At 43.1% G+C, this 25258-nt stretch overlaps 2 protein-coding genes across 3 annotated transcripts; both read left to right on the top strand.

Moving 5' to 3' along the window:
• The first annotated feature begins 5546 nt into the window (after nt 1-5546).
• Nucleotides 5547-9238, top strand: LOC102082262 (class II histocompatibility antigen, M beta 1 chain). 2 transcript variants are annotated; one of them, XM_005471523.4, is made up of 7 exons: nt 5547-5693; nt 5853-5916; nt 6307-6418; nt 7043-7192; nt 7473-7760; nt 8271-8563; nt 8991-9238. In XM_005471523.4, exons 4-7 carry the CDS (start codon nt 7135-7137, stop codon nt 9018-9020), a joined length of 669 nt encoding a protein of 222 aa, XP_005471580.1. In that variant the 5' UTR covers nt 5547-5693; nt 5853-5916; nt 6307-6418; nt 7043-7134; the 3' UTR covers nt 9021-9238. The 2 variants fall into 2 exon arrangements, with proteins under 2 accessions (XP_005471580.1, XP_005471579.1); XM_005471522.4 differs by having other exon boundaries at nt 5548-5693; nt 8271-8555.
• A 1346-nt stretch (nt 9239-10584) lies between these two features.
• LOC100698680 (RLA class II histocompatibility antigen, DP alpha-1 chain) lies at nt 10585-14160 on the top strand. Its single transcript, XM_005471524.3, has 4 exons — nt 10585-10738; nt 11426-11680; nt 11844-12122; nt 12902-14160. Exons 1-4 carry the CDS (start codon nt 10681-10683, stop codon nt 13066-13068), a joined length of 759 nt encoding a protein of 252 aa, XP_005471581.1. The 5' UTR covers nt 10585-10680; the 3' UTR covers nt 13069-14160.
• The last annotated feature ends 11098 nt before the right edge of the window (nt 14161-25258 follow it).

Raw genomic sequence — 25258 nt, 5'->3', positions numbered from 1 at the left:
GTAGTATTAATGAGATGAATATACACAATGCTCGTGGCTCCACGTACTCCAGCTAGAAACCCTGCCCTCAGTGTTCTGCTGGGTGAGCCACAGGTACTCCAGCACCAGGGGAGTACCAGGCGCCTTAAACAGAAATAAACTGATCTTTTCAACATAGTTACCCAGCAGAGTGAGTTAGATCTCCTGAGTGCAATGTGTGATGTTGTTGAGTCATGTGCCATTCAGAGCAGCAGCAGTTGGGTGAGGGGAACCAGTAGGACCTCCAGCTTTTGAGCAAGGGTCTCATCCAGAAAACTCAGCTCCGCTCCGGAGCCAATGTGTCACAGTATGGCTATGAAGCTGACCATGGAGATTTTTGGATACATAGAAGAACCTGGAAAGATGACATGAACATAGCAGATGACCCAGTTCGACCTTCTACATTATCTTCTGTTGATTCAGCTGTGCATGTTCCTTGTTCAAGTTTGCTTATTTCTTTCCAACCAGTTGCTCTACCTGAACTAGAGAAGCTCGTGTCAAACGTTAAAATGTGTTGTTCCCCAAACGACGTAATTCCTCCCTGTTTTCTAAAAGAAGTGTTTCCTACTGTTGGACCACATATTCTGAACTTAATCAATACCAGCCTCTTGTCAGGTCAAGTACCAAGTGAGTTCAAGCATGCAGTTATTCATCCCTTACTTAAGAAACCAGGCTCAGACACTTCAACTATGACAAACTTCAGACCCATTTCTAAGCTTCCTTTTCTGAGTAAGATCCTGGAAAAGATTGTTCACACTCAGCTGATGGACTATCTAAATGGTTTTCAAATTCCAGAAGCTCTTCAGTCCGGCTTTGAGCCGTTTCACAGCACATAGACAGCTCTCATAAAGGTTATGAATGACATTTTGTTAGCGATGGACTGTGGTAAACATGTAGTGCTTGTTTTGTTGGATATGACTGCTGCATTTGACACAGTGGATCGTGACCTGCTGTTCTCTCGACTACAGCATTGTGTAGGAATTTCCAGCTTGGCACTTTCATGGATAAAATCAAATCTCTCTAACAGGAGCTTTTGTGTTAAGTTGGGTTCAGCTTCATCCTCTGTGGCCCCTCTGCTATGGGGTGTACCACAGGGATCTATTATTGGGCCATTACTGTTTTCAATTCATCTCCTGCCACTGGGTGCGATCTTCAGAAAACATTCAGAAAAATTTCATTTCATTTATATGCTGATGATAGCCAGCTTTATATACCTTTCAGTCACTCTGATTGCTCCCCGATTGGACTCCTGCTTGATTGTCTTAGCGAAGTTAAGTCATGGATTGCCCTAAATTTTTTAAATTTTAATGAACGTAAAACGGAAGCAATTTTATCCGCTCCCAGTCGTTCCTCTGGTACCCCTGATGTTGACTTTGCTGCTCTGACTCCTCAACTGAAGAGCTCTGTTACTAATCTTGGGGTAAAAATCGACACTGCACTAAGGCCACGTATATGGGGTGGTGAAATCTTCATCCTATCATCTCAGACGTCTGTCGAAGGTTAAGCCTTTTCTTTCCAGGTGTGATTTGGAAACTGTCATCCACGCTTTTATAACCTCATGCTTGGATTACTGCAACTCCTTTTTATTAGGGGTTGGCCAGGGCACTCTGTCAAGCTTGCAACTGGTGCAGAATGCTACAGCACGGTTTTTAACTGGTAAAAGAAAATTTGAGCATGTTACTCTGGTTCTGGCCTTCTTACACTGGCTTCCAATTGAATTTAAGATCAATTTTAAAATCCTTTTACAGCTTTTTAAATCCTTAAATTGTCTTGCACCAGTATATTTGCTGAAGCCGTATGTCCCCCCTCGCTCACTCCGGTCAGCATAGCAGCTGTTGCTCTCAGTCCCTAAATCACCTTTGAAACTAAGAGGAGACCGAGTGTACTCTATTGTGGCCCCGAAGCTTTGGAACGATCTTCCTCTTCACAATTAGGCCGTCAACATTCAATATTCGCTGGCCTTTGACTCAGTGAGTAACTGACACTGTTATTTTATTGTTATTTATTTATTGTATTCTCATTGTATTTTCTTATATTTCTGCTGTACAGCCCTTTGGTCTGCATGTGTTGTTTTTTAAAGTGCTATATAAATAAATGATGGTATGGTAGGAATGAAAGCACACTGACTAAATAAACACAGGACCAGAGGAAGTGAAAACACAGGGGATGTGTTTGAAGGCCTCTTCAAAATAAAACAGGAAACATGATGAGACTGTAAGTGCGATGGAGATGAAGCCAGCCGCGGAGGTGTGGATGGCGAATGACCAACAGCTTCTAACGTTCCACAAGTACTCATTTATTTAAAATATCAAAAACAAAATCGTTGCCTCTACCACACATTACTTCAGACCACACTAGTCCGCGTACACACAGGAGACTCCATTACAGAAGTGGTATGAAGAAGAACAAAAAAGGGTGTGACACACCAGTCATGAGGCAGGAGGCGCCACCATGCAGCGATACACTGCATTACAACAGCAACTGTTACAACACGCAGACATGAAACACATGAAGGGCGAGGGAGACTTGCTGAAGACAGGGAAATCTAATAAACAATAACTACAACGACAACCTAGGCAGAGTAGAAATGAACTTAGATAACCTAAAGAACTTAAACATAAACCATAAACATCAAAATATATTAAAACTCAAAATGCTGGGTTAAATGACCCAGGATCGTGACACAATGAGAGCAGGATGGTGGGGAAACACATTTTTAGTCACGTCTGTCAGAGAAATCTGCCCCACTCCTCCGTCCCTGCTTCAGGGTGAACATATGGTGAGCCGCCGAGTCTTGGCTGGAACCATAGCTGGATTTGCCCGATGGGTCGATGGTGATTTTTCGTTTTTATGGTGTGAGTACAAGAAAACAATTATTACAATATAATGTGTTACATTTGCTTAGATAAGAGGGTCCAGCAGTAGATCAGAGGAATAGGGAAGGATTTGTCTGTGTTTTAGTTTGGCTTAGCTGTAGGCCTGAGAGTGTGTGTAATTGTGTAGAGGGAAAGGAATTTATTGACACTGGGGGTCAGCTCTCATTAAAGGAGACAGTAAGCTACAGTGGGGGATGCTGAAGCTGATGTTTTTACCTGAATGTAATAAAAGCTCATAATTGTTATAACTTAGAAGGAGGTTTGCAGGAGACTCTCCACCTTATCTGTAAATGTAAGACAACAAGAGGCCAATGGCCCAGTGGATGCAGAGTGGGGGTCTCAGTGTTTGTAATATGTTAACTCTGTTTTGTATGTTGTGTAGAGGAATTTGGTGTAGCTTGGGCGAGGAGATTACTTTTATGACCGGCAGGAAGTCACATACACAGAGACACACACACATGCACAGTCACTCACGTGCTCGCACATATATACACAAACACAGAGTTTGCAACACACCATGTGGGCTTTACGATGGGGTCGCTTCTATAAAGCTGGTTGTAACGAACAAAGAAGTGGAGATCTGCAGAGGGACACCGGCCTGGCACATCTCCCCTTCTAGAAGGTGCATGCTTAACTGAAGATGAATAAAGGTTTTGTAAAATGACTACTGAGTCTGGTGCCATCTCTGGATGCCCGAGGAATAAAAAAGAACTGGGGTGAAACTGCTTTTCGTAACAATGGGCCGATGGTTTTTTCTTTTTTCTTTTGTAACGGTATAAACAATGAGAGGTGGTGGATTGGCCAGATGCTGGCCGATGTGTAAAAATAACTCTGTTGTTTGGTGGTGGCTATGGCGGAGCTTCCACAGAGGCCAGCAGGTGGATGAGGGAAAGGGGAGGCAGGAGGAGAGACCCGAGGCGGCCGCTGGTCCGAGTGTCAGGTGAACTGAACTTCAGGTAAGAAGTTATGACCTGCAGTCTATCCGGGTCAGATATAAACCAAGTTTAGGTGGAGTTTATTTTCGTTGTGCTGTTTTTTTACAGTCAGTTACAATAACTCGTACTGCGTGCTAGCTAGCATGACGGAGTTTATATACAGCTGGGTGTGTGCTTTGATGTTACTGGAAAATGGAATCGTCTGGTATTCAGAGAAAATATTACGCGTTTCGTATTGAGCTGAGAAGGAACACAGTTTGTCCCGGACTTCAGCTAGAATGGAAAAAGACACAAAGCTGGAATTATTCTGTCTTTGCTGCACAGCTGCCTCTTCTTCTCTCATTCTCTCCCCCTCCCTCTCCTGTTGCTACTTCAATCATGAAACTGATCAATGATCAGCTGATCGGCTTTTCTCTCTTGTTTGTTTATCGCTCACTTTGCGCCAGAAAGAGGAAACCAGCGGATGTCGCGCTAAACAACAGCAGCACGTTTAAGCTTGATCAGCTGTTGTTAGAATTTATTTAATATTAATTTCTAGTATCAGCTGACGTTTGCTGGAGCCACAGCTGTAAAGCTGCTGGTCATGATATCGGTTTGGATATGTGGTGAGAGGGAAACATGAAGATGAAACCAGGAGATGTCCTTACTGAATCATCAGAGCTGAACAGGTGATGGAGAAACAGGTTTACCTTTTAGGTGACATGAATGAGTTGAAGGGAAGTTATGAGCTGTTTCTGAGAGACAAATAACACCAGGATCCTTTTTTTATGTAGCTGACAGCTGGTAACTGTGCAGGGGCGGGTCTAGCAAAGTGTTGCCAGGGGGCCAGGTAGGGCATTAACAGGGAAAGGGGGGCACAAGGTACTTTTCTTTCTTATTCTCATTTAAAATGTCTCGCTTTTAACAAAAATTATTTGAATCTTACAACAAACGTTTTCATCTGATGTGAAATGTATAGAAATCACACATATACCAACAAAACAGTGTACATCACTGTCACAGCAGTGTTTGTTTTCATTCAAAGGTTTAATGGCTTTTCCTATAATACCTGGTGGGCCGGTCTCTAGTCAAAATGCCCGGGCCCATTTTTTGTCCCAGTCCAGCCCTGGCTGGAACCTTTGTCCAGAACACAGAAGTTTTGATTTTGGCAGAATAAGTGGCACAGGTTTGGCTCTGCTGTCTAAAAACTAGTGCACATTGTGTCAAAAATCCCCCACTCTTGTCTAACTCACCAGAAAACTTTTCTGGAACCAGTAACAGGTGCTCCTGAAGTGGAGGTGGAGGAGAGTGGGGAAGAGGACAGGCGGCAGCCATGCTTAGTGGTGACAGCAGGGCCCAATGAGTGGTTAGCAGCATACCTTTTAGCTCCGATACTACCTGCAGTAGTGGACTCTGTTCCTTGGTGATATGCTGGAGCATTTTTTCCTGGCACATGTCTGCCTGTATCGATAGCTCCTTCTGTACTGGGTTTGAGTCAAGGTGGTGGGTAGAAAGCAGACCCAAGCGCAGGACTCTTTCAAGCAACAGACAGTGAGTTTATTTACAGTGAAAAATACAAATATATACAGTCCTCCACCACTGTGGCTCCTGTGGAGATTCTCCTCTGAATCCCACACAGAGCCAGTGTCTGTGAAAAAATGCAAAAAAACCAGTTCCAAATAATCCGTGCTCCGACCCGTGGTTCAAATACACACACTTCCCTCTTGTGCTCCCAATCCGTGACTACATTGACCTACTGTGTTGTAGTTATAACGGCTGCACAGCCATTAAATAATTTCCTGTTTTTTCTCCCTCTGCTTGTTTCTTCCTGTCTTTGAGGCTCTGGACCAGCACTCCCAGGAGCTGTTGGACAGAAAGACATCAGGTGAGTGGGAAGGATTTTGTTTTTTGTCAGTGACATTTATATTAATCAGGCTGAACTTGAATCATACTTTAGATCCGCCTGTTTTACTGCTTGTTTCATTTGTGCTTTGGTTTGGGGAAGTTGCTTCTTTCCTGATCTTTTCCTGTCTTCTGTTATCAGACCTGAGATGTGACTGCTCTCTGCTGTTGCTGTTGACTCCAGTTAATCCTACAAGACACGCTGTGTAAGTAGATACAAACAGCGACAGTTTGTCTGCATTTATTCAAAGATCACATCCCACAGACTTAGAGGGTCCACACTGTCTGCACTGTATATAGTGAAGTCTGTGAGTCTTTGAACAGTGAAATTTGTTTTGTTCCCACATTATTCTGCAGATCATCAGAGTGAAAGTTATTGTCTATGTTTGTGTAGCCCTTTTTAAAAATATGCTTTCATGACATTATTGTGAGTGGGGTGGTGGTCAGGGCGATCCACACTGACAAGTGGGACACTCTCCGGTGGGGAGGGAGCCTGAGATCGTCTAAATCAGGGTCTGTTCTATAGTAAAAGCAGAAAAATATGTTTAAGGAAGGAAATAAGTTGGTGATCTAAAAATCTGATTGTTTGCTTGCAGGACACCAGGAGAGATGAGTCCTCCGTCACAGATGGTCAGTGAAGACACATCCACTGCCACTGTGCTGAAAGGAAGTGGGGATAAAAGCATAATGTGATTTTTTTTTTTAAAAGTAAGTTACAACAAATTGTTTTTTAATTTAGTAGAACTGGTTTGTCAGTGGGTAAACAGTTAGTACTGCACAGTCAGAAACATCAAGTTATTCTTAGTACTGCATGCTCCCAGTGAATCACTTGTCCTAACGTAGTTCTCAGCTTTAGCTTTACTTTGGTTTTCTGAGGCAACAGGTTTGCATAGTTTTATTAAGTTCTGGGAAATAATTAGATTTTACAGTGTTGGTGATTACATCATTTTAAACTCATTGTGAAATATGAATGCTGCCCGGCCTTGGCTGCTGCTGACTCATGCCAACAGACAGAGGTCACACGGGGTCAGCTCAGGTGTTGTAATAGAGAAACTCGCTGGTCCTGTGAGAGAAGAAACCTTCAGCTCGTCTGTGTATTGTGTCACTCTTCCTACTTATTTCCTCATTTATTTTTTTATTTTGAAATCTCGTTTGTGTGACTCTGGCTGTGTCATTTCCTGTGTCGGGGTGTTTCCAGTTGTTTGCCCTCAGCTGTGTATTTTTAACTAGTTGTGTCTTTGTGTATTAAAAGTCCAGCCCTCGGCAGTTTGTCTTGACTTCCTGTGCACTTTTTCTCTGGTCTGTTTTTGTTTTGGTTATTTCACCTGCCAGTGTGTTTCCTGCCTCTGGATCTGCCTTAGTGAACAGGAAGCTGTTCAAGTTCCTCCTTGCACCAACCGAGCTCCGTCCTGATTGCTTGAAACATGGATCAGCATGCTGTGTGCTCCCTACTTCTGCTGCTTTTACTCCTGCGTTCAAAAGGTAAAAAATCGTGTGACTTACAGGTGCTGCTGTATGTGATATGAAGTGTTGCAGCATTATAGAGTCAGTTATAAGTGAAGTCCTTAAGGTGAGCTTCAAGTTCAGCTGGTATTTCTGAAGGTATTTCTTTACAATCCCTGAAAAGCCGAGAAATGTTTCTGTATTCAGAAAATAAAACCTGAACTCAAGACGACTGAATGAAAACATGATGAGCTGATAATTCAGGCAGTGTGTAAGTGTTTACCTCAAACTGTAGTAAAATATTCATTATGTTGTGCAGGTGTGGCTGAAGATGAAAAATACTTCCACATTCTGAAGACCTGTCAGTTCATAGAGAAAAGCTCACAGTCTGATGTTCACTATCAGGTTCAGTACTGGTATAACGGACTCCTCCAGGCGTTTTACAACAGCTCTACAGAGAAGGTGGTCGGATTCACGCACTATGGCAAAGTGTTTGCAGATGAGGTTAATAAAAGTCCAGACTACCTTAAAGTTCGAAGAAATGATCTCAACTACTTCTGCAAAGTCCTTGGTGCTGTGCTGTACAAGGATATTCAAGTCAAAGCAGGTAACAGCAGAGAGGAGGAGCCACATCAGGCCGCCTACACTCTCCTCTTTATTTGATCTAACAAAGCTGTTAACAACAGACTGAAGTAAGTAAACCTGTGGATACATGGATACATCCCCCCCCGTGCTGTGTGTGATACCTGATCATGTTAGGTCAGGTTTAGTTTGGGACTTTGAGCCGTAAAGAGATTCACTCACCAGCCACTTTATTAGGTACACACATTCAATGGTTCATTAACACAAATCTGTCATCAGCCAGTTACACAGCAGCATTTCAGGACATGTTGACATGATGATGACAACCAGCTGAAATTCAAAGTGAGCATCAGATTGATGAAGAAAATGAGTTTGAACATGGCATGGTTGTTGCTTTGAGCGCTTTGAGTTTTAATCCAGAAAACAAACAATCTGTGAAAACAATGAAATGGAAGAACGCTGAATTATAAAACGAGCTGTTAGTTGCTGCCTCATTAAAATGTTAGAAATGCTCTGACACGTCTCTCTGCTGCAGTGCCTCCTGTCTCCAGGCTGAAGTCAGTGACGTCTAACAGCAGTGAAGACTCTGAGGTTCTGGTCTGCAGTGCCTACAACTTTTACCCACAGCAGATCCGGCTGTCCTGGCTGAGGGACGGCGTGGTCATACCTGACCCCCCAGGTATGATGATCACAGAGATGCCTGGGGGAGAATGGCGCTATCAGATTCACTCCTACCTGCAACACAAACTGAATTCAGGACAAAACATCACCTGCATGATTGAACATAGGGGACTTCAGGAGCCTCAGCTGCTGAAATTAGGTAGGAAAGCAAGTTTCCTGCTACAGACATAAAACACATTTGTGTGATTCCTTTAAATGCCCACCTCGTCCTCGGGGCTTTTTCATGACGCACACATAAATCAAATCTCCAAAGCACTGTTTTTTTTTTTTGTTTTTTTTTTAATTTGTTCATTTCAGGCACAACAAAATACATATATATATATATACTGTTGTTACATTTAGAAATAAATGTTATATTAGAATGCACCCTTTCATGTTAAATCAGTGCCGTCACATCTCATATATAACTGACTGTCTGAAAAGAAGTGACACAGCTGTCCTGCAGGCGGTGAGGCCACATCGCTGACATCAGCTCAGTTTCTTTGAACTGTTTTTCACCCGACGCTACAGTGACTGAACAAACTCTACATAAACATTTTCAATAAAATGTGACAAAGTGTGTGTTGTTCTGCAGAGCGGTCTGAAGTGCAGTCAAACAGCGTGACGCTGGCGTGGGAAGGAGCCATCCTCGCAACGGGGCTGTTTGTCCTGCTCGCCTCTGTAGTATTTCATTGCAGAAAGACTCAGTGAGCAGAAAACAACATGTGCATCCTGACACTGATGTCAGAGGAAATCGGTGCATGTAGTCACTGTGTAGTCAATGATTTTGTACATTCAAAACTCATTCAGCTATGAAATAAACCAAAACTCTTTGGATCTTAAGACTCTCATTCTATTCTGATTACAGTTGTATAATATTTGTTGGAAGCTTTTATTATGAAGGAATTCCCACATGCACGGATACTTTGGACCTGCTGGGTTCTTTTTGCTCTTTGTGTCTGCAGCTGGGACTCACCGACCTTCATGTGTTAAAGTAATGATGGACCCTGTTTGTCTTTGCTGTGCTGAGAGATTTGTAGCATAACATGGACACTCGAATGAAGAAGGAAGAAATTCAACCAGATGTGTTCAGAGCCCACAGAAGCTACACAAAGTGTAAATTATGTTATTAGGCAGTCTACTTAAAAGACCTTTGTGTGTTTCTGTCAGAGTTTGGGTCGTTAAAAGTCAAAATGGAAATCGAGAAGAGGATAAAGACATGCTGTGGAAGAGATTAATAACAGATATGATTCAATGCAGAGAGGTCTATTAACACATAGTGAGTGAAGAAGAAACACCCAGTGCATCATGGGAATCCCCAGCAGCCTACACCTATTGCAGCATAACTAAGGGAGGATTCAGGGTCACCTGGTCCAGCCCTAACTATATGCTTTAGCAAAAAGGAAAGTTTGAAGCCTAATCTTGAAAGTAGAGATAGTGTCTGTCTCCTGAATCCAAACTGGAAGCTGGTTCCACAGAAGAGGGGCCTGAAAACTGAAGGCTCTGCCTCCCATTCTACTTTTAAATACTCTAGGAACAACAAGTAGGCCTGCAGTGCAAGAGCGAAGTGCTCTAATAGGGTGATATGGTACTACAAGGTCATTAAGATAAAATGGGGCCTGATTATTTAAGACCTTGTATGTGAGGAGCAGGATTTTGAATTCTGGATTTAACAGGAAGCCAATGAAGGGAAGCCAAAACAGGAGAAATCTGCTCTCTCTTTCTAGTCCCTGTCAGGACTCTTGCTGCAGCATTTTGGATCAGCTGAAGGCTTTTCAGGGAGTTTTTAGGACATCCTGATAATAAAGAATTACAGTAGTCCAGCCTGGAAGTAATAAATGCATGAACTAGTTTTTCAGCATCACTCTGAGACAGGATATTTCTAATTTTAGAGATGTTGCACAAATGGAAGAAAGCAGTCCATTGTGTCTGCATTTCGATCCAAACTTTGGTTTTAATAAGAACACACCCACGAATGTGTGAGTGTGAGAGAACAGAGTTGTACAAGCTACACACAAACACATTTGTATAATGATATTTGCCATTAACTGATAGTGGCAAATGGTGGGGAAATATTCCCTTAGTAAAAGTTTAAATACCACACAACCTTCTGTTCTGGTTATTTAGTTCTAGTTTATTGTTGTGATTTTCTCCTTAGTGGTAAAGCTTTTACTTTGAAAGTCACTGTAAGTGTGACGACTGCTGCCAGGTTGACTGTCATCAGTTGTCACGAGGTCTGAGCTTCAGCTTGCACTTCGTGTTGTTCCTGAGTACAAAGTGAAGGTATGGACTCGTCTCTGATGTTACTGGCTTTGGCTTCCTGTGTGTTCACAGCTCATGCAGGTAAACCTTCTTCCTTTGACTCATGTTGCTCTTCTGAGGAGTCTTAAACCAGTATTTCCATTGTGTTTGTCTTATACCCATGATGTCATGATGTGAGTCTCCAGCATTATGTCTCTTTGTGTTCATGGACAAGATTGTTGTAAAATAGTCTTCTGAACTCTCTACAGCCAGGATTTTTAAAAACAAAACTTTAACACACTGAAAGTGAAAATAACATTAATTTTACTTCATGACTTCTTTGTAATTTGTTGTCATTCAGCACCAAATACGCTGCGTTTGGATCCTTACCTTGGGCATCCATCCATCATCTGCTCAGCTGTGATGTTGTTCTGCAACATGTGCCACAGACAGTGCAGTACTGTTACACATACTTGAAGCTTGAGTTACACTGGATCAGGCTTAGCAGCTCTAAGTTACGTGTGTAAAGAAGATTCATGAGATGCAAACACAGTAAACAGTGTCAGAGCAGCAGTATGACACACTGAGCCTCCACAGGAGGCGTTCAGCTGTAGGTATCCTCTGTTCAGCTCACACTGTCCCTGTAGCTGTGCAGGATAACCTGAAATACATTAGAAGCATAAAAATAGAGTCAGACTGCAGATAAAAGAGAAACTGTTACCATGAAATCCCAGCGAGGCGCTTTCTGTACAGACACAGTTTAACTGCTGCTTTGTTTCACTCCTCCAGCTGTTCACGAAGAAACGCTGTTCTACAGCTGCTCTGAGTCTGGTGACGGTCAGGTACAGCTGCACTACGACGGAGACCAGATCACGTATGCTGACTTTAAGAAACAGCATGCAGTTTGGACGGCCCCCTTGCTAAAAGATCTGGAGACAGCCATACTTTCTTGGTTTTTCCCTCTAGCTTTAGACAGCAGGACTAGATGTGAATTCTATCTTGACAGAGCTGTGCGTCTGGACAACAGTTCAATGACATTAAAAGGTAAAGCCAGATTATTTCACCAGGGCATTGTGTGGAGATGTGTGGTAGTAGTGCAGACCTGAACCAAGAGTCAGAACAGAACCAGAAAACTCTGCGTGCTGATGTTTTACAGTATTAACAGGTTAACTGATTATCACTAACTGACCGTGTGATTTTGTCAAAGCCCCAGCAGTGGTCATCTATCCCATGGACGAGGCAGAGACGGGAAAGAACAACACAATTTACTGTCACATCAGGCACTTCTACCCCCCCTCCAACAATGTCACATGGACCAGAAATGGCATTCGGGTGACCGAGGGTGTGAATCTGAGCAACCCGTATCCTCAGACGGATGGGACCTTCAATCAGCTGGCCAGTTTCTCTTTCCAACCACAGTCTGATGATGTGGTGGAGTGCAGTGTGCAGCATCAAGCCCTGAGCCGCCCGCTCATCACTACATGGAGTAAGACAGTCGCGAGGTTTTCTGGACACAAACTTGACCATGTGTATTATCTCTTTATATAAACTGAAGTTTAAACACATAGCTCGGCCTGTCCTCAAATGGTGGCACCAGGAGACTCCGTAGAATATTGAAGGCTTCAGCTGATGGGAACAGAAGTTAAAACATTTTTACTCTCACAGACGTCTGTTTGCGTCCATTTGTGTCACCTGGGGGAAGTTACCAATAAAGCTTGTTAAATGCAAACTTTGGTTGGTGTTGGTCGAACACACTGTTAGAGACTCACGTTTGCAAACACTAAAATCTTTATTCTAAGCACAGCGAGGCTTTCTTAGCATTAGATGAATTCTGATGTCCAATCCTTTGACCTTGTTGCTCTAAAACAGCCCTAAAACTCCTTTCTAGTGCTGTTTTTCCAAAAGGATTGTTTAGCATTATCCTGGGATAGCATGTTGTACCATGAGAGAATTCACTGCTGGAGTCCATGCAGCTCACATTACTGAGAAATTCATGGACAAACTTTTGAGTTTAAATCATAAATGTGTTTCTGCTCAAGAATTAAAGAATGTAGAAAAGAAGTTCTTTACAGCGGTTCTCAGACCTCATGTTTCATCTCTTCAAAGTATAGCAGTATTATTATAGTATTATTACATGTATTACAGTGACCACAGGGACCTATTGAAGACATGATGAGTGATATTCATCCAAAGTATTCAGGTTATGAAACACTGAGTACTAAAGTGCCTCAGGTTTGATCTCTGGATCTCTTTCTTCTCCACCAGCACTGCCCATGAAGCCTGCTAGATCTGCAGCGGCATGGGTGTGTCTTTCTTTAGGACTCCTGTGCATCGCTTTAGGAGTCATCATCTTCATCATCTCTGCGAAAGAGTCCCTCCGACATAAGCTATCTGACTTCTGGCGGGCTGCGTACCAGAGGGTTGCTGGATGAAGCCCTCAGAATACAAAGATGTTATTTTAACATAATTCAGTGAAAAGTATTTTATTTTGTATCCTCCTGAGAACCAGTCGATTGATTTGTCTGTTAATCTTTTGTTTCTTTGTCTCATTACCTATGATTCACCTCAGATGTGTCCCCCTGTCAGTGTCCTGTCTGTCTCTCGTTGTGTTGTCCTTCATGCTGTGTGTTACTTCGTTGTCTGTCTCTAAGTCATGTTAGGTTTCTTTTGTTGGATAATTTTGCTTCTGCCTTGTATTATGTTCATGGGCAGTAACGTGTAATCTGATTACTTTTTTCAAGTAACGAGTAAAGTAAGGGATTACTATTGCAAAAAGTAATCAGATTACTGTTGCTTTCCCGTAACCACGCTACGATACTGCATTACTAAACCGTGATGTTGTTTGTGAAAGTGTCACATGACAGTGACGTACGAGGGTGCGACGTCCGTGGCAGCAACAGACGTGTGCAGATCAACAATGGATAATATGGCGTGTGGGAGAGAGTACGACCATGCAGCATTTATAGTGTGGAAGTAATCACATTACTTTGAGTTTGATTTGGTAAAAAGTGACAAAAACAGCGTCTGCTGTTCACTCTGTGTGGGAAGAAAACTTCTTTCTACAGCGAAAAATTAAACTTCAAATCTGAGCGAGCAGATGGTGGTTTGAGTTCTTGTGCCATGGTTTCCTTCGTGTTTCATCCTGTTATGTTTTCCACGTCTCCCCAGCGTGTCATACCTGCGCACGCCTTTGTTTTCCTCAATGCTCTCTCTCCCCCTCCAGTCTGCTCTCTGTGCATTTCCTGTTTTATTGTGAAGATCCGTGTCTCATGTGAGTGTGTTCTCTTTTGTTTCCTTGTCTTGTCTCCCAGTCAGTCCCAGTGTGTCATCTCGTGCTCGTCGCCGGTTCGTCTGTGTTCTTTCCCTGCATAACTCCGTGTTATCTCCCTGTGTCTCCCTGCGTCGCCGTTTCAGGTCCGTGTTTGGTTACTTTTTCCCAGTATAGGTTTCTTTCCTTCTGTTCTTGCCCGCTACAGTTCTGTTTGTTTCTTTACTGGTAAATAAAGCTCACTCACATCTGAAGCTGCTTGTATCTTGGGTCCTCTCTCAACCCGCCACCATAGACCCAGCAGCATTCGACCCGTCCGAGTTCCAGGGGGATGTTATATACACCATGGAGATTCTGCTCAACCTGTGGCTGGACCACCCTCCGGAAGAGCTTCGCCATGCAGTCGAAAGCCGGCTACAGCGGCTCTTTTCCAGCCTTCCGTGGCTACTAGGATCGCTTCCCCCGATCGCTCAGGACTTTATTCGTAAAACACCACACCTTCACCCAGCCACTACTGTTTTGCTGCCCGACCCGCCGGAGGATGTTTTGCCTTCAAAAAGAAAGCAGCGCTCATGCCGCCGCCGCCCCTCGCCACAGTTGGACCCCAGGATTTCAGAGCACCCGGCTGTGGTGAGTGAAAAGGACGATTTTCCTGTTTCGGACTCGGAACTATTTGTTCTGGGGGCTGATGATATTAATACCTGTGGGTTTTCTGCTCCACCTATAACTGAAGGCACTAATACTGCCTTTTCTGTGGCTACAGTGAAGTTAAAGGACAGTGTTTATTCTGCTCCTTTTGAGCCAGGACATATTGACTCCATACACAAAAATTCAAGATCGGTTAACTCTGTGCCTGTTACTGTGATTGTTAACTCTCGCTCTGAGAATTCAAGTGACTGTATTTTCTCTGCTCCTTCCGAGTCCAAAGTTATAATAACCATGACTGCTAATTTAAAGGCTGGGAATTCTAAGAACTGTTTATCAGCTACTCAGCTGCCCTCAGTTCAGTCTGCTATTCAGCCACCCATTCTGCCATCTGTCTCACACGTTCACTCCATGCAGGGAGAAAATCTCATGCCAACCATAGGTGCTTCTCATGAACTGGCTGCTTTTGGGACAGTAACTCTCTCCAGGGCCTCCCCAGAGGCTGGGTTTCAGCCCATAGCTGATTCTGGATCCCTGGAGGCTAAAAAGCCCATACAGGACTGCACCGCGGGAGGGTCCAAGGGGCCTGTCCAGCTTTTGTCTCCTGTCTCCGCTGGAAGGTCCGAGGGACCGCTCCGGCCTTCTGCCTCTGCTAGGGGGCACGAGGGGCCCATCCAGCCTGCAGCGTCACCACCTGCGGCTTCCACGCCGTCGCCTGCAGCGCCTGCTTCATCTGATCCACGACCTGTTCGGATGGCACATCCATGCCTAGCATGGTTGGCTCTTCCACTTTTTTTCTTTTTTTTTTAAACATATGTTTATTTGTTTTTTGGGGGGTTTTTTTTTCAACAGTATCCAACACAAAATATAATGAACATATGGCAGGTATTAAAATAATAATAATAATAATAATAATAATAATAATAATAATAGTAATAATAATAATAATAATTGAAATGTTAATCCTAAAAAATTCAAAATAAGTGAATAATTAAATAATTTCAGATAGCAAACAATGCAAATAAATACAATTTCAAAAAAAAACCAAAAAAAAAACTTTCCACTTTTGCCACCTCCGCATCGCTGGCCACCTTCCAGGCCACTGGCTCGATGTGATCGCCGTTGTGGATGACCTACTGAACTGCGTCGCCGCTGCTGCCTTCTGTGCGGCCTCCGGACCGGTTTCACCTGCGTCGCTGCCGCTGCCTTACACGTGGTTGGCCCCCACCTTTTTTGGTTTGTTTCTGGACTCTGTCCTTCCGTCCTGATCAGGTTGTTTTCTGTTTTAACGCTGTTTTTGGTTTTGAGTTGGGCTGTCTGGAGCCAACCCTTCTGGCTGGTTACCGTTCTTGGTTACTGTTGTAACCAAGAACCCCCCCCACTATTCAATTCAATTCAATTCAATTTTATTTATATAGCGCCAAATCACAACAAAAGTCGCCTCAAGGCGCTTTATATTGTACAATAGATCGCACAATAATAAATACAGAGAAAACCCCAAACATTATATCATATGACCCCCTATGAGCAAGCACTTTGGCGACAGTGGGAAGGAAAAACTCCTTTTTAACAGGAAGAAACCTCCGGCAGAACCAGGCTCAGGGAGGGGCGGGGCCATCTGCTGCGACCGGTTGGGGTGAAGAAGGAAAACAGGATGAAAGACATGCTGTGGAAGAGAGACAGAGATTAATAACAGATATGATTCGATGTAGAGAGGTCTATTAACACATAGTGAGTGAGAAAGGTGACTGGAAAGGAAAAACTCAATGCATCATGGGAATCCCCGGCAGCCTACGTCTATTGCAGCATAACTAAGGGAGGATTCAGGGTCACCTGGTCCAGCCCTAACTATATGCTTTAGCAAAAAGGAAAGTTTGAAGCCTAATCTTGAAAGTAGAGATAGTGTCTGTCTCCTGAATCCAAACTGGAAGCTGGTTCCACAGAAGAGGGGCCTGAAAACTGAAGGCTCTGCCTCCCATTCTACTTTTAAATACTCTAGGAACAACAAGTAAGCCTGCAGAGCGAGAGCGAAGTGCTCTAATAGGGTGATATGGTACTACAAGGTCATTAAGATAAGATGGGGCCTGATTATTTAAGACCTTGTATGTGAGGAGCAGGATTTTGAATTCAATTCTGGATTTAACAGGAAGCCAATGAAGGGAAGCCAAAACAGGAGAAATCTGCTCTCTCTTTCTAGTCCCTGTCAGGACTCTTGCTGCAGCATTTTGGATTAGCTGAAGACTTTTCAGGGAGGTTTTAGGACATCCTGATAATAATGAATTACAGTAGTCCAGCCTGGAAGTAATGAAGGCATGAACTAGTTTTTCAGCATCACTCTGAGACAGGATATTTCTAATTTTAGAGATGTTGCGCAAATGGAAGAAAGCAGTCTTACATATTTGTTTAATATGTGCATTGAAGGACATGTCCTGGTCAAAAATGACTCCAAGGTTCCTCACAGTGTTACTGGAGGCCAAGGTAATGCCATCCAGAGTAAGAATCTGCTTAGATACCATATTTCTAAGATTTTCAGGGCCGAGTACAATAACCTCAGTTTGATCTGAATTAAGAAGCAGAAAGTTAGCGGCCATCCAGGTCTTTATGTCTTTAAGACATTCCTGCAGTTTAACTAATTGGTGTGTGTTACCTGGCTTCATGGATAGATAGAGCTGCGTGTCATCTGCATAGCAGTGAAAATTTATGCTATGTCTTCTAATGATGCTGCCTAAGGGAAGCATGTATAATGTAAATAGAATTGGTCCTAGCACTGAACCCTGTGGAACTCCATAATTGACCTTAGTGTGTGAAGAGGACTCTCCATTTACATGTACAAATTGGAGTCTATTAGATAGATATGATACAAACCACTGCAGTGCAGTACCTGTAATACCTACAGCATGTTCTAATCGCTCTAATAGGATATTATGGTCGACAGTATCGAACGCAGCACTGAGGTCTAGCAGGACAAGCACAGAGATGAGTCCACTGTCAGAGGCCATAAGAAGATCATTTGTAACCTTCACTAAAGCTGTTTCTGTGCTGTGATGAGCTCTGAAACCTGACTGAAACTCTTCAAATAAGCCATTCCTCTGCAGATGATCTGTTAGCTGTTTGACAACTACTCTTTCAAGGATGTTTGATATGAAAGGAAGGTTGGAGATTGGCCTATAATTAGCTAAGACAGCTGGGTCTAGAGATGCTTTTTAAGTAAAGGTTTAACTACAGCCACCTTGAAGGCCTGTGGTACATAGCTGATTATTAGAGATAGGTTGATCATACTTAAGATCGAAGAATTAATTAATGGCAGGACTTCTTTGAGCAGTTTTGTAGGAATGGGGTCTAAAAGACACGTTGATGTGTACACTACACTCCCTCCCTCTCTCTCTTTCCCTCCCCCCCGGGCAGAGCCACTGCAGGGGGGCGTGGTATGAAAAGGAAAAAAAAGGAAAAAAAAGAAGGCTTGGACACTGCTAACATCATGGACAGGTTTTTGACGGGGCTCCCACAGAAACGCAAAGCAGGAGATGAAGCATCGCTGAATATGTTTCCAAACCAACTTCCTTCCAAGCCAAAGACAGGAAAATATGGTGAAGCATATCTTCCCTTTGGCTTCACCTGCACAAGTGCCAAGGTAGGTCTCCCTGCAGAATTAGTTTCCCTGCGTCGGGAGCAGCGCTGGGCTCTCCAAATCACGCACAAACAGTATCCCACATTCTTGATTTTTAGTTCACAAACACTTCTTGTAATAACTAACTACTCCTGACATTTTGGACATGTTAGCTCTTTATGCAGTAAAGTTACAGCGGGATACAAATAATATCAGGCTGATCCTGCCGTAATTTGTTCCCCCGGTTCAAATCATGGACAAACAGTATCCCACAGCTGTTTATGTTTTTGAACCCATTTTGCACAGAGAGACATTTTTTGAAAAATGGATTGACAGCAATGTTGAATATTATTACACAGGAAAAAACAACTACATGTAAAATAATTACACCGTGACGCCTCTGCCTTTCTAAATGCAGGGACAGTAACTGCGTGTGTATATATAAGCGTGTAAAACCTGAAGATAGTCAGATTAACAGTATTTTGTCTCTATCTGCCATTCTGCAATTCATCTCATGTAAACAATAACGTGGCGCACTGTGTGACGTGAAAAGAGGCACATACCTTTGACGTTGTGTGACGAACTCTGTAATCCTCGTCCACACGTAAACGCAAAAAAGGAGTTTTAAAAAATCTCCGTTTTCGGTGATTCGAAACGCTGTTTACGTGTGGACGAAACAGCTGCATTTTCAAAAATACCCGTGTAGGTGTGGACGTAGCATTAAAGAGTTAGTAGTGTATTTTATTGCTACCTGTAATTTATCGCAGCTTACTTTTATTTGTTTAATTGTTTATTAAATTTTTGAGATGTGAAATAAACCGCAATGGAGTTTGAAAACAAAATATGGGTGTGTGTGGTTGGAGGATGTGTTTGTGCGGGGGCGAAGATTTCTCTTGTAAAACAAAGGGGGGCCTAACAAAAAAAGTTTGGGAATCACTGCTTTAGAAGGACAAGCTATATTACTTTATTCTCAAGCATAAGGCCAACCTAGACTTTAACGTTTAACAGGCCACTAATCTGGATTATAGCTTTCACAACAAAACTTGTTTTTAAACACATTTTTTAAGAAAACAAATACTATTTTTATTATTATTACTTAAAATGTAATTAAACAGAAAAGTCGGTTAAATATAAAAGCAGTTTGCTTATGTTGTTAACGAAAGGCTAGATTTGACATTAATAGATGCCACAGATGTTCTAAAGCTGCCACAAAGCATGAAAAAAAATGGACGTCTCCGAAAACGTCGGAGCATTTTTGCAAATATGTGATGTCTTGATAAATTGAGCAGATATTTGAACTTTACACAGCTACATTCTCGCCTGAAAATATCTTAAAAGTTTATTTTGTGACCCAGAAAAAGTAATATTTAAACGTTTTTTAGCTGCGCTCCTCCACCATTGCCGCGCTTGAGTTTTGGACGAATTGCATTCTGGGATATTTAGCTGTACCAAGTCCCTTGAAGTCCACTCAAGTCACCACCGATACATGCTCGATAAAACGGGAGGAGCGAAAACACATCCCGTAATTTTTCGCGTTCTCGGCTTCATGTGTACTTTGAATTGGAACAGTACTTGGTTTCCGACGTATCACAAGTCCACGAGACCACAAGTACACACAAGTACGCATACACAGGCTCCGACAACCACAGCTGACAAATGCGATCCTCCTTTTCCCCAGATTACCCTTTCTGGGTCACAAAATAAACTTTTAAGATATTTTCAGGCGAGAATGTAGCTGTGTAATGCTCAAATATCTACTTAATTTATCAAAATATCACATATTTGCAAAAGTGCTTCGACGTTTTCGGAGAGTTCTGTTATCCACCAGCACGATAGCTGACCGGGAGGTCAAGGCTCGATAGAGCCAGCGAGCACAGCTAACTCCTGCCTTATCGTTTTCAACCCCCCTGCGGTCTTTTGCTACTCAGGTTAAACATGATATATATAGTTAGTTAGTTAGTTATGGCTATGGATTGAAAATACCCCCCACACCCCACCCCTAACGGCTGCACCTCCCGAAGAATTTTGTCTGGGCTCTTATCTCACTTTTTTATTTCAAACAATCAACAGAAAATTTCACAGACATAGTTTTATGTAAGGTTTTTAAGGCTGTGGTGTTAATTTTTAAGTAACATGAGCCCAGCGGCAGCAGCAACGCTAGGCTAACACTAACTAGCTGGCAAGATTATAAACCTGGTGCTAAACTAAGAGAAGCCACAAAATCAGTTTGAATACGAGTAAACATTTACTCACCAAGTCAGTGTATCAGGTAAAGATCCACAGCAATGACAACAATAATATCTTGAGCTGAAGCTTCTCCAGGTTTGCTCAACATATTCCATAACAAATGCTGGCACCATGAACAGCAAAGGCGATCTCACCTCTGCATACAAACATCAATAATAAACAGAGCATTTACCCTGATGCTGCACATATCGTAGCAGGGGACTTTAATCACACGTACTTAAAAACAGCAATCCCTAAGTTCCTGGCTGGGAACTTCACCAGGATCTTCAACAAATCCATCACACAGGCGACTGTCCCACTCTGCATGAAGTCCTCCACCATAGTCCCCTTGCCTAAGAAGCCCCACATCACCAGCCTGAATGACTACAGACCAGTGACACTTACCCCACTGGTGATGAAATGCTTTGAGAAGTTGATCCGTAGTCACACCACAGCAGCCCTGCCCCGCAGCCTGGATCCACACTAGTTTGCCTACAGAGCAAACTGGTCCATGGAAGATGCTGTAGCCACAGCACTCCATGCTGCCGTAACACACCTGGCAGAGCATGGGAGCTATGTGCGGATGCTTTTCGTGGATTACTGCTCAGCATTTAACACCATCCTTCCACACAAACTGCTGGTCAAGCTACAGGACTTGGGGCTTCCACACAGCACATGCTTGTGATTCAACAGCTTCCTCTCTGGCTGTAGACAGAGAGTGAGAGTTGGCCATCACACATCCTCAGCCCTGAGCCTCAGCACGGGCTCACCCCAGGGCTGTGTGCTTAGTCCACTGCTCTACTCTCTCTATACACACGACTGCACTCCTGTCCACCAGAGCAACATCTTTGTGAAGTCTGCAGACGACACCACTGTGGTGGGGCTCATTTCCAGGGGTGACGAGTCTGCTTACAGAGATGAGGTGGAGCAGCTGTCGTCATGGTGTAAGGCCAAGAACCTCCTCCTCAACACTTCAAAAACCAAAGAACTCATAATAGACTTCAGAAGGAAAAAGGCAGAGATCCAAATGTTAGAGTGAATTGTTAAATGTTTGTCATTTTTATTCTTACCATTTGTACTTTAACTGTGTGTTGAAAGGAATTCTTTTGTTCTCCCCTCCTCAGATTCTCGAGGTTCTGGGTGAGGGGCTATAGTGTTTTATTGCGGTTACCCTCTTTATGACCTAGGATGTTGTTCCTGCTTTATGACCCTTTTGGTCAGCAGAACACACACACACACACACACACACACACACACACACACACACACGCACTTACAAAACCACAGGCAGGGTATGCCTTGTTCAAATGTGTACCGTTATATGTTAATGAACCTATGCATATTCATGTAACCACAATAAAAGAGCAGTGTTAGGGGAGAGCGGACGAGAGCAACTGGGGTCAAGCGAAGGAACAGCGCCTGTCCAGTTCTCTCCTGTGCACGTGAAACATAAAGAATGTTGCCTACTTCGTGTCTTGCTTGCTGTGTAATTACATTGCCTTCAACGTTCCAGCGGATAGGGTTAAGCTACAAACCTATCATTAATTGGTCCTTCGAGCCGGATCCCTGGAGTCGGCATTCACCGAGGAGAGAACCCTGACGTCAGCGAGATGTGAGAATTTGTCATCGGGCCGGTGGATTAGCTGTCTTTCCTCCTCGATGAGTGACGATCGGCGGGATCCGAGGCTGATATTACACTCTAAGCAACACCGAGTAAGTTGAAAGTCTTTGCCACTGTGTGCGGCAAAGCACGCATCCACTGTGTGCGGTTGCGTTGAAAGTCTTTGCCACTGTGTGCGGCAAAGCACGCATTCACTATGTGAGACTGAGTTGAAAGTCTTCATCAGTGTGTGCGTTAAAGCGCGTGATCACTGTTATGTAAGTCTTTGCCACTGAGTGCGGCAAAGCGCGCAGCCACTGCGTGAGACTGCGTTGAGAAAATAGGCCTAATTTTTGTTGTTTGTGAGCAAGGATATTTGTTGTGTTTGTGTTAATGACTGGGTTAGTGTCCCAGAACTGGGTTAGGGTCCCGAGAGAGAGGTTTTGGTAAAATCGCCCAAGGGCCCAAGCGTCCGGTGAGTGTCCGGTTTTGAAATCGCCCTGGGTTTGTGTCCCGAGCGTCCCTTCACTGGGTTTTGAGTCGCGCGACTGGGTTAGGGTCCCAGAAGAGTGTTGCTGTGTTTGTGTTAATGACTGCGGAGCAGGCGTGGTCTGGGACACGGTTGTTGTTGTTATCATGGGTTCCTAAGCAACCAAGAGTGCGTCCGAGCGTGACAGACGTTTATGCTGGACTTCGCTCCTGGGAGCGCACAGTATTAAAAAAAAAAAAAAAGAGAAGTGACGGCTCCTTGGTCGCGCGGGTTTCACGCGGACCTGAGCCGTGCGGTTAATCGCATGCTTATAAATGGAAGAGATTAAGTTTTCAGGAAAACAGCAGCCTTGAAGAGCGTGTGGAGAAGGCCAGCCCACATCAGCAGCAGTTAAGCTATGCTGTGGTGAATGGCTTTCCCCACCCTTTGCTGACACAAAATGTTTAGATGATTCTTTAGATGGCCCTGATCAACAACAGCCTGTGCTCCAGACCATTAATTTAACCAGTTGTTAAAAGTAACCTGCATTAAGCTTAAGGTTGCTCAAATGCAGTACAATGACATATGAGATGAAGTAAAATAGGCAAATATTTTACCTAATTACGTGCATAGAGGCACTTGACCTGTTTGAAAGACTGTCGTCTTATTTTGAGCCATTGTTGAGATATAGAGCACACCTTTGAAAACTAACTAAATAAACTTGTGATCATACTTATGGATCACCATGGCACATATCATCAGCCATATGATTTATTTATGCAGATGGAAAAAGTGAGTGTGAATGTGCCTGACGTCGCAGTGTGTGTGTGCGTTGTGTAAACGTAATTGTCTCTAATTGTGAGAGCGGTGATTCTGCAGGTCACCAGCTAGTGTAAAGGAAAAAAAGTGTAGAGTAAAAAACGAGTAAAACAGAGACAAAATCTACATTGTAGATGGAAAATAATAGGAAAAAAGGTTTTGTGTCTATTAGCCAAGAACAACTATAATCTCATTTTCTGCTTTTAAGAAAGGAGAGTTCTGTGTGTTGTTTTAAGCAGTGATAAGAATGATCAAAATGTCTCAGTGTGTCACTTTCAGATGAGAAGCAGACCCGGATCAATTTCCCATATGCAGCAGTCGGAATAAAGTTATAGTTTAACACCATTGGAAACATTCAGGCCAAGTTTTTGGCTAACTTATTTACAGCTCCATGTGTCCCTCATCCTCACAAGCGAGCTCTCACTCCTCCCTGAAGACAAGGAATGCAGTTCCAAGAGCAATATATGGCAGATAAAGAAACAGCAGCAAAGTCCTGAGCAAAGAGTCCCCGCAAGCAGCAGCGGTGTGGACAAACAGCATCGGAGAAGAAAAGCAAACCATCATCCTGACTGATTGGATGAATGACACTGTGTTTCCAACAAGCTGCAAAGTCACTGTGCATGTGAAAAGGACTTTTGAGGAGACTGTTGGAGTTTGACATTTGCCGCCTTTGGAGAAAATGGCAAGAAGAGACAGTGGAACAGGACAAAGCTGAAGAAGAACTGTTGGACTGTTGAAGTGGGAGAGGACAACAGAGTGAGAGCAGGAGGTAAGAACACAGAGGAAAGCTGTTGTTTAATGTGGGAAATCAAAATTTGGGTTAGCAAACCTGGGGAAAAGAAAACTGACTGCTTAAGTGGAAAATTGTGAAGGAATCTGAAACACTGCAAAAAGAAACATATAAAAAATCACACACACAAGCAGAACATGCATTAACCCTACTAACACAAACAAAAGAGAGTTCATGAAGATTAGGCAGCATCTTGAGTATGTGAGTCTGTTTATCATCTTGTCCAAGTCACCTGGTGTGATGCAAAGACCAGTGGACTCATAGCACATTGGTTAAGAAAGGATCAAATAATAGCAGAGAAGTGTGTAGGAAAGGCAGCTTTAAGAACATGCCCTGCTGGAGATGCAGCTCCACAGACATTGATTAAACCTGCCTAATAACACAAACACACATGCACTGAAAATCAGCTTGTTATCTCTCATCAGTGTTAAAATAGTGTAAATTTAGCAGATGCTTGTTATCAAATGCTGAATTTATCCAATGCTGACAGTTAACTCTCTAGGTTGCAGGACAACAGTTTAATTTTTGTGGAAAAAAAGATTCTGGTTTGACCAACCAGTGATCAGGAAATAAATTTAGTTGTTAATATAGTAAATTGGGAGATGCTTTCTGCCTGATTGATGCAGCACGAGTAATTTACTATATGAGGGAAATTCTATTTTTGTGATAATATTTTGAACGTGCATTTCTGTTGTCTTGTCAACTTAGTGGGTTAATAGCTGATATGCAAATTAGTTGATGGTTCTTAGATTAATGAAAGGTGACTGAATTCTAGCACGAGTGAGTGGGATGTGTTGGAGTTTGTTAGAGTGGAGACTCTAAAACACTGAGTTTCCTGTTGTGATGTGCGAGTGAATCCTGCATCCAGATACACAACTCTGAATATATAAGAACAAACGTCTTTTGTGAAATGCATGACGACATGTCACATGTTTTATGATGATGGGGAAAAAGGAAAATTAAATAAAATCTGTGGCCTAAATGACTAAAAAGTACAGTCCTGGGGATTAAAATTCATAGCTAATGAGACATGAGGCTTATGTTGTGTGGCTGATGGTTGGGTTGGAGTTTATCTAGCTGATGATTTTTCTTTTGTTGTGAGGTTGAGCCTGCCAATTAGTATGATGGTTTGATAAATCATGCTAATGGTATGATTTACCCTCCTGAGATGAGGAGCATGTGTCATGACTTAACGAGG

This window comes from Oreochromis niloticus, linkage group LG8 (genome assembly GCF_001858045.2).
Source record: "Oreochromis niloticus isolate F11D_XX linkage group LG8, O_niloticus_UMD_NMBU, whole genome shotgun sequence".
Lineage (NCBI taxonomy): Eukaryota > Metazoa > Chordata > Actinopteri > Cichliformes > Cichlidae > Oreochromis > Oreochromis niloticus.
The sequence above is the reverse complement of the archived record's forward strand: the minus strand, read 5'-3'. Positions and strand labels throughout refer to the sequence as shown.